The sequence below is a fragment of the Rhagoletis pomonella genome, unplaced genomic scaffold (assembly GCF_013731165.1).
Source record: "Rhagoletis pomonella isolate Grant_MI unplaced genomic scaffold, Rhpom_1.0 Rhpom_scaffold_00011, whole genome shotgun sequence".
In the NCBI taxonomy this organism is placed as follows: Eukaryota; Metazoa; Arthropoda; class Insecta; order Diptera; family Tephritidae; genus Rhagoletis; species Rhagoletis pomonella.
In genome coordinates, this window is record NW_023458565.1 from 25,031,945 (window position 1) to 25,048,789 (window position 16,845).

At 31.4% G+C, this 16,845-nt stretch overlaps 1 protein-coding gene across 1 annotated transcript in view; it reads left to right on the forward strand.

The window, feature by feature from the left end:
* Nucleotides 1-109: 109 nt before the first annotated feature.
* LOC118747233 (transmembrane protein 134-like) overlaps nt 110-16,845 on the forward strand; it is a 45,148-nt gene continuing 28,412 nt past the window's right edge. Inside the window, exon 1 of the mRNA XM_036481221.1 lies at nt 110-288. Within this exon, the coding sequence (XP_036337114.1) occupies nt 110-288 (179 nt within the window). The remainder of the gene's footprint in view (nt 289-16,845) is intronic.

Here is a 16,845-nt window from a genome sequence, read left to right on the forward strand (position 1 = left end):
AGCCTAATTAGCGTCTGCACCAACCTCGTCAAAAAGCAACCACCACCACCACCTGAGCTACTCAGTACATATATCCATACCCGAATCGCAAAAAAATTGTGGAAATAAAATGCAAAACAATAGCAATTCTGGCCGTCAAGGTAAAGAGAAACGTTTCTCTATACACGACGCATTCGAAGAGGAGACAGACGAGGCAATACGCGTTTATGGTTCCACAGTGATTTCAACGCCTATGCGTGCCAAGCAACGTTCAACGGACGATGTCTCCATTCGCATACAGGATCCCAAGTAAGTACATAAATATGCTTATACTTACACTAGACGTCACGTCAAAAAAAAAAAAAAAAATCCAATGCGACCGGTATAAAACTGAAATTTAAGCATTTGGTATAGTAATAATCCCCCATGTATCTCTAACATCTCTAGGACAATTGCAAGAGGTGCCGCCGCGAGCCTTTAATTTTCCAATAAGAATTACACGTAAGAAAATGAGTCAATATTTGATTTATATATATTTTCAGGTCAATATAATTTTGTAGGATAAATGAAAATGCACGACCATAAGGACCATAAATTATAATATATTTCCAAAGTTTAGTCAAAATATGGATATATCGGTATCAATTAAAAGAACAATTCGAAACAAGATTAATTGTTACTTTTGTTTTCAATTATCCTTTTGGAACATGCTAAATTTTGAAGAAACGTAGTTTAATTTAAATCCTATTAATATATATAAGGATATTGAAGGATCAAGATTGCAAAGGATATTTTAGTTTAATTAATTTTGTCGACATCCTTGGGAGAAATCCTGCCGTCCTATTAAAAATTGAAAGATGCCGATTTTCTAGAAATGCGCTATAATATGGGAAACATATCGGATTTTTCGTATTTCCAAAGTTTTCATGCACGATTAATTCAAGTTATTAATTAAAACTTCAACTAAAAGTCGGTATGGGTTATCGTTATCCTTCGGCTATAAAACTTCATATACATATATGCCATTTAGGCTAAGAAGCACAAATATAGATGGTATCAAGGCGTATTTAAGGTGGTGTTGGCCGTATATAAGTAAAAAATTACACTAACAAATTATACGCTGATGTCCATACTGTCATTGGTATGAGTTACAACAAACACATCATTTTGACGTAATGGCCTCCACGGCGAAAAACTCAGCTGTCGCCCCAACACCACCTTGTTTAATACACCTTGGATGGTATGCATACACATGATTCATACATACATATGAATTGAAATTTATGAAAACTAATTTTTAATTTGTTTAAATTTTGTTTTCGAACGGCCTTGCGCATTTTAATTAGCTTTATCATGAGTTTCATTTTCCCCGAGCCGGTTCACTTTTCACTTTTTGTTTCCATGTATGTATTTACTATGGGCGGACTCTGGATAAGGCAGAATATTTCATAAGAAGTTCATGCTTTATGTATACTTTATATAGAAGAAAATGCACAACATCGTCAGCTAAATAAATAAGGCGTTTCTATTATTTCTGCCACCAGTGCATGTACATATGTATTCATGTAACCGTCTTCTGCAGATAATCCTTATTGCAATGTAGCCCTTTTTACAAGCTTTTATTTAACTTGATCTGTATGTATGTATTTTTATGTTTGTTAGGGGCAAAGTTTGCAATCAATTTTTGACCAACTTCCCGATGACCTAGAGGCCTGAAACTTCACAGTTGGCTCAAAACCCGATGGCAATGCAATACGAAAAATGAGTTAAGCCGATAGGTGGCGCAGAAGTCTAGATATTTCAAAAACCCGTATTTATAGTCCGATTTGGTTGATATGTATTTCGAACGTACATACATTAACTACATGAAAGGGAATAACTCCATTAAAATATTTACCGATAGGTGGCGCACAAGTCCATATATTTTCTAAACCAGTATTTATGGTCCGATTTCGTTCATATTTAGAAAGCTTGCTTTAAAAATATTTGTTTTTACAAATAACTTATTTAGAATAATGTCCCAACCCAAAAAACGAGATTTTTCAGAACCGCATTTAAAGTTTTCAATTTGCTCGCAAAATGTGAAAAAATAAGCGTAAAGTTGGCTACTTAAGCAGAAACTACGCAAGATTTTAGCACGTAGTCATTCGTAAAAAAACTTTCGTTTTTAAATTACGATAACGGATTATTTATATTGACATTTTATGCAATTCAAAATTTTCCAAGGGTCCAGAAAGATTCAATATTACATTTCGACCATTTCGTTGTAAGTTATAATTTGAATGAGGTTCATCATTAGCAACACAGCACTTAAAAGTGACAGACTGCACATCAGCTGGTGCTTGATTGATTAACAAATTATTCAAAGTTTTTAATACCACGACTGGCAGCAAAAATCCAGCCCGACATTACTAAGCCTTTTCGATTATATAGCACAATTCGTTGCCTTAATATAGAAAGGCCCTATCTGACATCGTCGCTGATTTACAAAAAGTCGTAACTAACTAAAAATCGAAAATTTACGTTTTAATTGATTATGATGCATTTGATCGAATTATGTGGCCTCACATCGTTTTATGCAATAAAAGATTTTAGTTAGTTACGGCTTTGTGCATTTCAGCGACGATGTGAGATAGGGCCTTTCTATATTAAGGCAACGAATTGATATTGTTTAACAAATGCAAGATTGTTTTTAGTTTTAAAATGATAAAAAGTAGGAAAAAGTGTTTAGGGAATATTAAAGCGCTGAAAGTCCTTGGCTGGATACACCCATGTGCATACATAAATGCTTACATATGTATGTATAAAATGAAATCAGTATTCTGCATAAAATCGTTTAAATACCGCATTGAAGGTAAAACAGGCATCGGCCGAAGAAACAAAATCGCATTCATACCTTAAAGAGCGTGTCAGACGTGGCAGTATTTCCAACTCTTCCACCCAACTCACTGTCGAATTGAGAAAACGAAATTTCATTTCGATGTGTGAACAGCTAGAAAGACCGTCCTGCCACATTTCGGAAATCAGTTTCAGAAATAAAAGTTGCAAGATGTGACTACAATTGAGAGAGCGCAAATCGATTTCGGAAATATATTTCCACTTGGTCGTGCTGCATTGCCACGTCTGATACGTTCTTAATAATACCGACTATGTAGTATGTAAATACAAATTTAAAAAAATTTTTAGTATACAGTTTTATAGGCCATCCAATTCTACTGTGATATCTTATTACCTAATGTGCAAATTTTAATTGTCTTAACATTCAGGTTGATTTTTAGTAATTTTTTTCCTAAGCATTTTTTCCACCAAAACATTTCCCGCACTTTATATGATAAAATTGAATGGCTAGTAAAGCGGCAGAACCCATTTTTTGTTTAATTCTGATTAAAAAGTTTGAAAATTTTGATGTAAATTTGTTGAAACTTTGTCTTAATTATACAAATAACTATAGTTTTATAAAAAAATAATGAATATTAAATCAAAGAGAAAAAATACTCAAAACTGGTACTAATGTCGCACACCTATTATTTTGTTTACCACTGTACATATAAAATTCTAAAAATCAAGTAGTTCAAGTACTCGTGCTTTGACCGTTCATAATGATCCGCTGGCAACCGTTTGCACTCAATCAGTTGATGAGTCCCTTCAGAATGTCCATCCATTATGCTAGTGCCTCACGTGTTTACTCCCCATCACCGTTTTAGTAACCCATGCCAAAACATATCAACCGTCACCACAAGTGGGTAGTATAATATATGTATACTCGTGTATCTGTGCATACATATGTATGTATATGTACAGTATTGGTCATATCTATAGCACCCCCATTTCAAAGTGATGTTGTTTGCCAATCGAAATACAGCTCATTCTCTAACAAAATCCATATAAACCCAAGTTTACAACTTTGTAAGGGACTAAAAAAATTGTTGTAGCCGCTACAACAACAACAACAACTAAAAAAAATGCAATAAAATCTAGACAACCAACAGTAACTTTTAGCCACATGAAACTTGCACATTGTTAAACTAAAATTGAGTGGGCTATAGAACTGTGTGCTCAAAAAAATCTTAAAACTTCTGAAAAAAAGTTTGAAATTTGTGTGAAAATTTTTCAATTTTTTTGTATTCTTCTGCAAAGTTTTAAACATGGGTTTATTGAAATTTTTTTAATTTTTTTGTAATCTTCTGCAAAGTTTTAAACATGGGTTTATATGCGTTTTGTTAGAGAATGAACTGTAGTATAATTGAAAACTCCTAAAAATAAATAAATAAACATGAGTGGCAAACAATATCACTTTGAAATGGGGGTGCTATTGTATTGGCCAATACTGTATATAGGTTGCCTATGTACATATGTATGTACTTAGATATCCGCTTTATTCGCAAGTGGCCCCATTCGTTCTGTGGCCATCAGCTGAGTTCAGTAACTTTTACACTACCTATTGTACTATGTGATGCAAATGAAAGCAATTGTAGCGAAAAATAGCCACTTTAAAGTAAAACTATAAATGCGTAAAATACATACAAATGATAAAAAAAGAGAAAAAAACTCGTAAAATGTGTCAATGATTCGTTAATTGCCGCTGCGATTTTCACAGTTGCTCGTTTGTTTTCAATTTTTTTGTAAACATTTTCGTTGCTTCTGTAGGAGTAGTGCACAAAACAATCACGAAATCAATATACTACATACTTTTTTTAGATTTTTTATTATCTACTTATTGTTTTCACAAAATATATGGACACAAATATGTACATATGTATGTATGTAGGTATATCATTCCATCATAGTTATATTTTCCGCTGTTGCATTCAATGAACTGCATTACTAATTTATCACAATTGCCTCTTTGCCACTGTGTGGGAATGTTATTATATGTATGTATACCAGAGACCCTGTAGGAATATTCGCTAGTTCAGAAAAAATCGTCTTCTTTGAAAACTATACAAGATTATCGCAATACAAATTTGCTAGTTGTTCTAAAAATATTACCCACATTCTAACTTTTCGAGTTTACATCGACTAATAGATAATGAAAAAAAAATCAGCCCAATAATTGCACCACAGTGGTGTCTACGTAACCGCACCTACACTCTCAGTTTTTAACAAAATAAATGAAGAAAATACATAGCGCTATAAGCGCATAACTTATTAATAAAGAAGGTTCTGGTGCCTATCAAACATAATCCAAAAATTCATATACTTCAATGGATGAAAATGAGATCTGTTAAATAATCAAAATAATTATTAATTAAAGCATGTTTTTTTTGGTTACTATTTAATGATTAAATTGCATTATTTGCCATTTTAATGGTTAATAATTGACTACTTTATAAAAAACCTTAATGATTTAATTTTAATTACATGATTATTTTGTTATTTTTGATAATTTCCAATTATTTTTTAATTATTTTTAATTACATGATTAATATAATTTGTTGATTAGTTTCAAATTCTGATTATTTTCAACTGCATGATTAATATAATTACATATGATGGCCATTGATTATTTTCAATTACTTTTGAGTTTTTTAATTACGTGATTAATATAAATATTTGATCATTTTTGATTATTTTTGGTTTTTGTTTTCAATTTTGTGATTTATTTCAACTTGTGAATAATACATTGCAATGCAATTAATATACACTGGCGGCAGAAATAATAGACTCGTCGTACTTTGAAGAGTTTTGGCAATCTTTCTCTAGTTTATTTTATGTTAAATATTTTTTTTTATAAACGCCCAGGTAGTTATATAACAAACATCATATAAATCCGCTTTTAAAAATTTGAATAAAAATTATAAAAATTGGACAAATTTTAACCAAATAAACTTTTTATTCAGAATTTTTACAAAAATTTGTGATATGCAGTTTTGTAGCCCATTCAATTTTAGTATAATGAAGTTAGAAAATGCCATTGATTTTTGACATTTTTTTTGTTGACGATACTAGGCATTCTCTTCCAGATAAAAAAATTGTCGAGCACACTTTGTATGGGCAAAAATGACGCCGTCAGCAAAAAAATTCTTAAAAATCAACGGTATTTTGTAGCCATATGAGACTTGAAATGGGCTACAAAACTGCAAAACAAAAAGTTTTCTAAAGGTTCTGAATAGAAAGCTTGAAAATTTGTCGAATTTTTATAATTTTTATACAAAGTTTGAAAAGTGGATTTATATGGTGTTTGTTATATAACTAGCCATAAAATAAACCAAAGAAACATAGCCAAAACTCTTCAAAGTAAGGCGAGTCTATTATATCTGCCGCCACTGTACATATGATGATAATCAATAAAGTAACATAAGATAAGTAAATGCACAAGAAGAATAACAAAAACGAAAAAAAATTCAAAAAGGAAACACCACTGGTTGCTTTGTTATTTTGTTAGCTATTTTTTTATAAATATATTAAATATATCTACTGGAAAAATAATTAAAAATAATCATATAACTAGAAATAATAAAATAATAAAATAATTAAAAACAATTAAAAATAATTAAACAATTAAAAACAATCAAATAACTAAAAAATTACTTGATTAAATTTGATTATTTTTTAATGGCAATTAATCATGATTATTTTGGATTATTTTTAGTTATAATTAATTATTAATTGTATGGTAAAATATTCATTAAAATTAAAAAAATGCAAACAAATTTATGATTACTAATCGTAATGGAAATTTAACTATAAATTAATTTGAGTTTACGTCTTTCCTACAAGGTATTTATGTGTACTTGAGCACATGTAATCTATTTTTGAATCGTAAAGGCGCATTTAACTTAAATAATAGACTTATGTACATACATACACGATAACATGAAAAATAAAGAAGTTTGGCGTACGCATTTGATGTACTGATAGCGATATCAAAAATTTATAGAACGTTTATTCGTGATTGGTATCTCACACAAGTTATTATGTTTATAAAAAAAAATTATAAAATATTTTATAGTAGCTTTTAATCTTTGGCAAATTGAAAATTATTTTCATTGATTTTGCTTCGAAAGTTCTTCTTGAATATTCTCATGCTCTTTAAGCACTAAATTATTTATTTTCAATGAGAATACCTTCTTAAATGCTACATGCTTTCTGGTAGGGCTTTTTCTATTTACAATTTACACGAATGTAGGAATAAGTTGATATATTTTTTAGCACTGCAAATGATTTTCAATATTTGTATTTGGCATGAAGAAGTACGATTCTTATTAAATAAAGAACCAGCTTTAGAAGAACTTCTCCAAAAAGTCAAACAAAAGTCCTTCGGAAAGCACTTCTATGGGGAGCGAAAGCAGATGCTCTTCTATTTGTGCCACTCCATACACAAAAAAAAGAAGGACAAAGGAATGCTGAGAGGAAGGCCTATTGACTGTCAGGAAGGTCTTTTGGAAGGACTTTAAGCTCCTGAAAATATCTACTAGGATATGTGTATTCTTGCGTACGTCGAGAAAACGACACATCCTCCAGTCAAAAGTTTCGAATTTCGTACAAAATCTAGAAAAATTCATACAATTTTATTCGAATTTCAAACTTTGTAATCAATGGCCTTATTCCTAAAAAAATAGGCATATGCTCGGTTGCACGAAGCAATTTTAAATTTATCAGCCTATCAAAGTTTTATAAAATTACACAATTTTGTTCGGAAAATTTGTAATTTTAAATTTTAACAGTTCGATAAATTTTAAAATCGATTGGTGATCTTTTCATAAACATTTTCATAAAAATTAAAAGAAAACAAAAATAATAATAAATAAAAAAAAATAATAAGATAAAGTCAGTGCCACACGATTGGTACCTTTGTACAGATTTGTAAACTTTTTATATTGGGCTATCAGTAGAAAATAAAAAAATTCGGACAACAATTCGTACAAATTGTTTTTCGTGATTGGGATAAAGGAAAATTTCAATAATCCAGTGATTTGAGCTACTTCAAACCTGTACTTTATTATACTAAAATTAAATGGGCTATTAACTGCCTACCCGAAATTTTCATAAAAATTTTGATCAAAAAGTATGAAACTGATTAATTTTTCTAAATTTTATGTAAAGTTTGAAGCTTTTATTTCTATAGTTTTAGTTAAAGTGGGAACAATATTATTTTTTTTTTAACAATCTACAAAACGTGGCCACAAGTGTACTTACATGGTGCTAAACAATACAGTGCCAGGCGTTTTACATAATAACTGAAAAATAACAAACGTCTGTATGTATGTAGTTGTTGGAGAGCGATTAGAGATATATGTAATGTACATTGGCTCGTGGTGCTAAAACAAAAATAAACAAACAAAAATTAATTTTTATTTAAATGTTATTGTTTTTTTAGCTTAATACATATTTCTGTCACTTTTAAGTTGATTGATTAACATTTTGCGTTTATTTTTGGTAAAATAATCAATTTTATTTCATCAATTTAATTAAATGGCGACCAAAAGCTCACATGCAGACATATATACCTACGACTAAAGATTATTACTGATACATATATGTACATAGCATGAGTGAAATATGTAGCATACGTACAGTGGTAGAAAAAGTTATAGACTCACCACACATTGAAATTTCAACTTAATTCATCAGTTACTTGTAATATTTATACCAGTGTCAAACGAAAATTTTTTAAAGAAATTTTGGTTCCAAATATGATAGTATTTTTAATTAGGGTTGTCATATGTATATTTTTTTGAAGGTCATCACATCTGCAACGTTATTTCGAATTTCCAAAATCAAATTAAATAACTCGGATTCTACGTAGATGTGCAATAACGTTTGAAATTTGATGAAATGAAAACCGACACCATGCGAGACTTCCCATCACTCAAAAATGGCTTAGATGAATCATTAATAATATGTTTTGAGGTTTTTGAATAGGGTTTCACCAGTTTATTCAAAAAGTTAAATTCAATTTTGGCGTTAAAAATATTTGGCTACAAAAATTTGTTGTTGTTCATAAAGTAAACGTAATCGATTGTTCGCAAAAAAGAGGCGATTATCTAAGAGAAGGCACAAATATTTTACAAAAGGCTTCAATTCGATGATAGCATCGCCCACTCTAATCGCCATTTTTTCCACCTTCTTATAGCTGCTAATGAGAAGGACGTTTTTAACCAGCCTTCGTCTGCTTCAGATCGCAGGTTGATGAAAATGTGTTATACATAATTTGTTCTATACTCTCAAACCCTCAGCTTATTTACACAAACCATTCTCGTATGATTTTGCGCTGTTGTTACAGTTGTTGGCCCATTAAAGAATAAATTAAGAACTTATTTAAGACATACTTCGGACGTTTGCATATAAATATTCATAATTTGTATTTGTCTGGCATTTGTTGGAATGCAATAGATACATATACATATATATTTATGTATGTACATACATCTCAATAGAAATGTGTTAATCATTCATTAGCGAATATTGTTATTATTGATTAGGATTACAAACACAGCTAGCTACATGTATGTATGTATGTGCTAATCGATTTAAATTGTTAAACAAATACGTTAACACATTTTGTAAATATGAAATAAATAGAGTTATTTATTAACAAATGAGTTTAGTTCAATACAAACAAATAAACAAACAGCTCGACCACATTGGCTGTCAACAAATAAAGAGACAACCCGTGATAACATTAAGCTCTTAACTCAATTAATGTTCAATAAAGTGACAATCGCTTGAGCAACTTATGAAATAAATATGTATGACGATTCGCTACCTTATCGCTTGACATGCGTGATTATTTATTTATTTATTTACTTTAGTTAATTTGTACAGGTAAGACACAGTCTTTTAGGTAGTACATCAATCGAATTTAATAATTACAATGGAAATGTATGATAAAACGAAAATAAAATTAAAAATACTTATACACTATACATAATAATGAGATTAACTTATGACCGAAGGTTGAGAAAAGAATGAGAGAAATTTGAAAGTAGATGTTATGAATTGAGAAAAGATAATACTGCTAATTTGAAACACCCCGCCTTACGAATAGCCCTTGTCTTAGAAGGAAGTGAGTTCCATAAACGAATTGTGCTGACAAAGAACATTCTGGATGATGCCGTGTACTTGAAATACGGAACCCGGAGATTCAAAGTCCGGGTAGACTGACAAAAATTCAGTTTTTTAAATAGGTAGGGTGGCTTCTGAAAATATATAAGCTTATGCAAAAAACAAAGATTACGAAGTTTTAGGAAATTATATATATCGGTTCCGAGAATTTGCGTGGCGCATAAAGATATATGATCAAATTTTCTCTTAGAAAATACGAACCGGGCAGCGTTGTTTAAGGCCAGTTGCAATTTGCTGAGTGAGGCCGAATCCAAGTTACCGTACACAAGCTCACTATAAGAAATGTGGGGTATTATTAGAGATTTGACTAAATTCATCTTAGTGTCTCGTGGTAATAAATAGGCAGTTCTGTACAGATTTCGAAGGGCATTGTATACTTTGCCAACCGCAAAAACGATATGGTCAGTACAAGTCAGCTTAGAGGTAATTTTGAAACCCAAATTGATCACCACTTCCTGAAAATGTATCTTATCTCCATTGAGCCCAATTTCAGGTAGACTGCTTAAGTCATATGATGCGTTCGATATAGCTATAGCTTTTGATTTTGTTACATTAAGGGATAATTTATTTACGTCTGCCCAGTTAGCTATGCGTCTTAAGTCTTCATTAAGCCTGAAAAATAGGTCTTCCGAAAGCCCGATCGGACGGGACATGTATAATTGGGTATCATCTGCGTAAAGATGCAACGAGGCATTGTGGCAACATGTAACTATGTCATTGATAAATAGTGTAAACAACATTGGACCTAAGATAGATCCTTGATGTGCAAGGGTGATTGGAATTTTTTTTAGTAGCTGATAGCAATTAACCTAATAGTTTTTATTTAAAAAATTTTAAAGTACCAATACAAAAACAAATTCATTAATAAGTTGTGTAACTTATATTTCTATTACTTATGTACTCTATGGCGATTTATTTTAACTCTTTTGGGAGAACCCAAATTAAAAATCTTATTTAAAAAACAGGGACGGAAATCATTATAAGTAAAATATTTTAAATCAGCATTTAATCATTATTTTATGATTTTTATTACAATATCGGTCAATATTGGAATATCGAAAACTTTATCGACAAATAATAGGGTTTATGTTCACAATCTGCGTATCTATGCGGGCATATACATATGTATGCGTATATGTATATCGGTTAAAAATAACGGTACAAATATTCATAACGGTATTGATTGTTGCACGGACAAACGTTTTGATAACCATATGTTGGTGATGACGATATTGATAAAATTGCCGGTAGAAGTATCGATTTCGAAAATAAGCACGATTTAATAATTATTTTTGGTTGTAAATGTATTTTCTATTGTTGTTGTAGCGGCACTACTAAACCCTATATCGGTCGTTGGCGTCAAACTGTACTAACGGTAGACCGAGTAGACTCGGTGTTTCGAAGCAAGCAGACCAAGAGAAGCGTTAGCTGAGTGGGTTTAAGGGGGCAAGTGGAGAGGCGGTTGATGTCGTGTAGAGTGGAGTTAAGCCTGCTACGGTATTCAGAACCAAGTTGCGCCAGAAGTATGCGAGCCTGTTGAGGCAACTGAAGCTCTTCGTCTGCAATGGTTTTGGTTGAGCTCCGATTATGACAATCATGGCACAAGAGTTTCTAAACATGGTGATTGTGCCTCGATGAATGTCTTTCCTGTTTATCTTTTGCGCTAAGTGTGATTTTTTGCACACTGCTTATCTAAAATAATACTATGTTGACACCGTGAATTGCTAAATGGCTCCTTTTCGAATATTAAGTGCACAAGATAACAAAGTTCTCAGCTTTCTTTTTATCGTTTTAACACGATTCAACATTGATTTAAACCATTAAAAAATCAACAACCATTTATATACATACATACAACTTCCGGTCACCACCAAGCCCTTATTTAAACAGAAGAAAAAAGGTATTAGCTGCGGAAGTCATTATACAAGGTTACAATGGTGCAGCTATGTACATATATACGCGGGAAGCAAAAAGCTTTGTACAAACTTGAAATTTATTTTACTAACACAATTTTTTTAAGTCTGATTTAAAGTTTTAAATTTCGGTAGAATATTTGAATTTTTATAATTTTTGTAAATACATAGTTTGAAACGTGGATTTTTATGGTGTTTGTTATATAGCTGACTTTTATTATTATTTCGTAGTCAATTGAAACTTGCATTTGATTATTATAAAAATGAATGGGCTACAAAACTGAATACCAAAAATTTTTCTAAAAATTCTGAATAAAAAGTTTGAAAATTTGGAGAAAATTTGTCGAATTTTTATAATTTTTGTTCAAAGTTTGAAAAGCAGATTCATATGATGTTTGATGCATAACTAAGTACCTAGGCGTTTATAAAAAAATATTAAACATAAAATAAACCAAACCAAACTAACTAGCCAAAATTCTTAAAAGTACGACGAGTCTATTATTTCTGCCGCCAGTGTATGTATGTAGTTATATAACCAAATATAGAATAATCGAAATAGGTCTATACAGTTTAGTTCGATGCTTTGTTTTATTGTATTTAGCGCCGACTAAAATTTCCTCAATTGGCTATAAATGTAGTTTGAACTCACTGAATAAAAGCGTTGATAACGTTTAAATAAAGTTTTTTTAATTTTTTTTTTATATTCCTTCCATTAATTCTCAATTTTGGCTGGTTTCATTTTTGTTTTGCCTCAATTGGTTTAGTGCAAATTGTGCGCACTTTTATGGCTTCAGTTTCATTTGTGCACCTTTCATTTGTTCATGTTGAACGGTTTCTTCTCCCTCCATTTTTAATCTGCTCATCAATTGCCATGGTTATTTGCGGTAAACTGTTATAAAATTGTGTAGATTTGTAAATTGTAATTAATATGAAATTACGCTTTATTATCTTGACGAATGAGTCGTCATCTCTACGCTTATTTTCTTGTAGGAAACTTACTGTTTACACAGTGTAGTATATTATTTTTAAGATGGAAAGCCTGACTAAGTCACCGTTTAATCTACCGTAGATAATTATTTCTCGATATTTAATAATAATTTTAATAATACCAGTGATGCTATTAGATTTTTTTATAAGTTAATTGGCATTGTTCTGTGGGGTATCCATTTTTTGCGCTCAAAATAATTAAATACTCCTCATTTTGCATACACATTTGTAAAAGCAATTGAGAACCGATTAAAAACAAATTAGAAACTTAACGCAATTCGAAAGACGATACGGACTAATACAAATTCATTGTCATTTTTTTTCGAATCGCAATACAGATTATGGACGTCCAGGTTCCGGAAAACACTGTCGATTGTCACATTCCAATTGCTTTTGAAATCAAAATGCATACCTGCGAATGTCTTCGTGGACGAAATTAGGGCTATTCTTGAGCATTTTCGGTAGAAAAGAAAATGCCATTAGTGATTTGTTGATCTTTTGATCTGCTATATCTTCCGACGAAGAGAAGAACGCAGGACGTGAGACGATAAATCGCGATTAATGATCTCAAGGTTATCGTCATTAACTGACAAATTGTTTTTAATGCTTGGTAAAATACTAACGTATATATAGGTAGCTAATTAAAGCTTTCTAAATGAACCGATTTCACATCGGGACATCGCTGACTATAGCATCAACAGCATTTCCGGAAAATGTTACACGTGTCGTATGCTTACAATAAAAACGCCAACCTCTGTATTTCAATATTTTCCATTGTAATTTGTATGCTTTGTTGCAATACCATTGAACTCCAACACAAGAGCTGGAATTACAAAAAAGGGAAACAGTCTTTCAAATAAACCAAATAAAGCAACAAGCCCTTTATGTCGTCTCCAGCCCCTTTTAAAATTAATTTATTCAAATTTTTTATTCAGAACTTAACTTTTTATTGAAAGCATGTGCTGCGCAGAAAAAAAAAATATTGACATATGCAACTTACTTTAGCAATGTACAGTGCTGGCGGCTTGAATAGCGCCACCTTTTGATTCCCAGTATTGAAGGTTTTCCTTTCATTTATTAATTATAATAATATAATAGTATTAATTAATTTTTTAATACAAAATATAGCATATTCTATAAAAAAAACCACGTAAATCCGATTTCCAATTTGTATACAAAATGTATAATATGTAATTCAACAAATTTTCAACACATTAAAAAAAAAATAAAGATATTTTTGCTGAAAGCGTTACGCAAAAAACATTATCTCAGTACCCGATGACATTGCAGTAGAAAAGAAGAAATAATCCGCTAGGTGGCGCAGGTGTCGATATATTTATATGGTTCACATTTGGAAAGTATATTACTTGCATGAAAAGGAATAACTCAACCAAAAATGTTTCCCGACAGGTGGCGCAGGTGTATGGAAAATCGGTTTTTTAATTTAATGGAAAGAAATAACTCCACCAAATATTTAGCACTTGTGGTTCGGGGTTCGAGTTTTCTTTTTTTTTTTTTTACTAACAGCTAACCACTTTTACTCTTCAAACTGCCTCTATAAAAACACAAGCATAATTCTATATGTAGTTATGAAAACTCAATAGAGTTATTCTACCTATAAGTCTTGCAAACCCCTTGCATTTTGAACGGATTTCCTAGAGTCAGTTTTCCAATAGAAAAAGTTTGCAAACCGTGCAATCCGTACACCGTGCAAGGGTTTTACAAGATTTAGAGAATACCCCCTTTGTAAAATTTCATAAATATGCTACCAGCACCTGCGGGTAGCGACTATTTCCGGGCCGGTAAAATTTACACATAGCGAAGGAAAGCAATAAAAAGCACTAATAAGGTTTAGTTTCTTCCTTCAAAGTAAACGCTCGAATGCATTGAAGACGAACTAAGAGACGCATTGAGTACTCAATCAAGCAATGATTAAGTAGTCAGACATTTACATAGCTAAATATGCACGTACTGCTGTAATGTATGGAAGGTGGTGAAGCGTGCCAAGAAGACGCCGCCGTCGCTAGACATCCGATATGGAACGTGCGGTGATTTATGTAAACGTACATAATTATGTGTGTATGGGTGTGTAAATACAGAAGAAATATAAATTTGTGTCTAAAAATAATGAAGTGTCTGTTCTAGTCAAGATGGCCTCTAGGGAAATTGTATGAATTATACACTTTTTTTGGTGAAATTTTGATAGGCGAGGACTAGTTTCGATTAAGCTCTACATAAGTAGATGAATTTCAAGTTTCAATATACATATTATACAATGAAAAAAATTTTATTAATTACACTGGATCACAAATTTTAATTTTTTTTGGTCTCCAGACGCCACTATTCAACCTGGATGTAGAATCGCTCGCTGATTTCAAAAATCGAGTTAATTTTTTTCTTTATGGATACGTTTTTGAGATATTTGCAATTTACCGTTATTAAGCTTAAAAAAAAAAAAGTGGGTCCATCTAATCACGTATATCTTACGAACCAATTGAATAATGGAAATGCGTGATAAGGCAAATGAAAGCAAATACAATTCTCCATAATACGTACATACATGCGTCACTTTTCGATAGCTCTGCTAGTTTCTGAGGAATTGATTAATCATACCAGATTTGTTGCTGTTTTTTGCTGAAAAAATGGAAAAAATTCAAACTTTAACATGGAAAAAATTAAATAAATAAGAGTTTCTGTGTAAATGTTTTGCACTTGTGTTAACGCCTGTTCCTTTGGAAAATATCAAGCTACCAACGAAGAAAATCGATGCATAAATAACAAAATAATGAATTGTCAAATGAAAATGCGCAAGGATTTTTTGTATGAAATATAATCGGAAAAGAGTGTTACTCATACGCCACGAACACCTGAGTAAGTAGAGTGTTTACATTGAAATCAAACGGTGTCAGAAAGAAATGATTAATTAATTTCTAAGCAAATATCAGGGCTAGAGAAAAGTGATGTATATACAGTTTATGGAGAATTTTATTAGCTTTCCTTTTCCTTATCGCGTATTACGCTTATTCAATTAGTTCGTAAGATATACTTGATTAAGTGAAATCACTCTTTTTGTAAACTGAATAACGGTAAATCGAAAAGTTATCCATAGAAAAAAGAAAAATTACCTCGATTTTCGGAATCACCGAGTAATTCTACATAGAAATTGGATAGTGACAACTATAGAACATTTTTGCTGTAAACCAGTGTAATTTCTCTAATTATTCTCATAATTGTCATTTCAAATAATCAGAATCTTGAATAATTAAGGAAATGATTAACTCAAGTTTACCCATGCCTGAGCTGATTTAAGTTCGCCAGCTCATCCAACAAAAAAGCTCTACTTTTCTGCTATATCAATTAAATTTAAAAAGATCGTAACATTACCATGTTGTATGAAAGAGCCTTAAAAATAATGGCAGAACATCATTTGGGGGAATCCCATTAAAAATTGGGGATTTTTTTTTCAGAAATTTAGAAGAATTGGCCTTGAACAAGTGTATTTCTTTAGATATTTATCTCATTTTCAAAACAATATAACTTTTTGCACGACCAATGAATTATCGAACTGCCTTTATTAAAAAATGTAGCCCGAAATGCCAGCTTTCAAGCGCACCTCAGTGTGATGCAATCGGATTAGTGTTGCCAGATCTATTGGCTTCAACACCAAGTAGTGGCGAAAATCCGCAAAGACTTTTCATATTACCCAATACTCACATACATACATACATACATACATACGCATATGCTAATGTACTAATTATCATTATAAAAATAGGAGTTCGTAAAAAAAAAAATTAATATGAACATACTAATGTGGGTGAAGGAAATGCATTGGCAGCGCGTGTCTATGCAAAATAGCAAAACTGGCATTTAAAGCTATCGCAGTTGTGACTTTTTT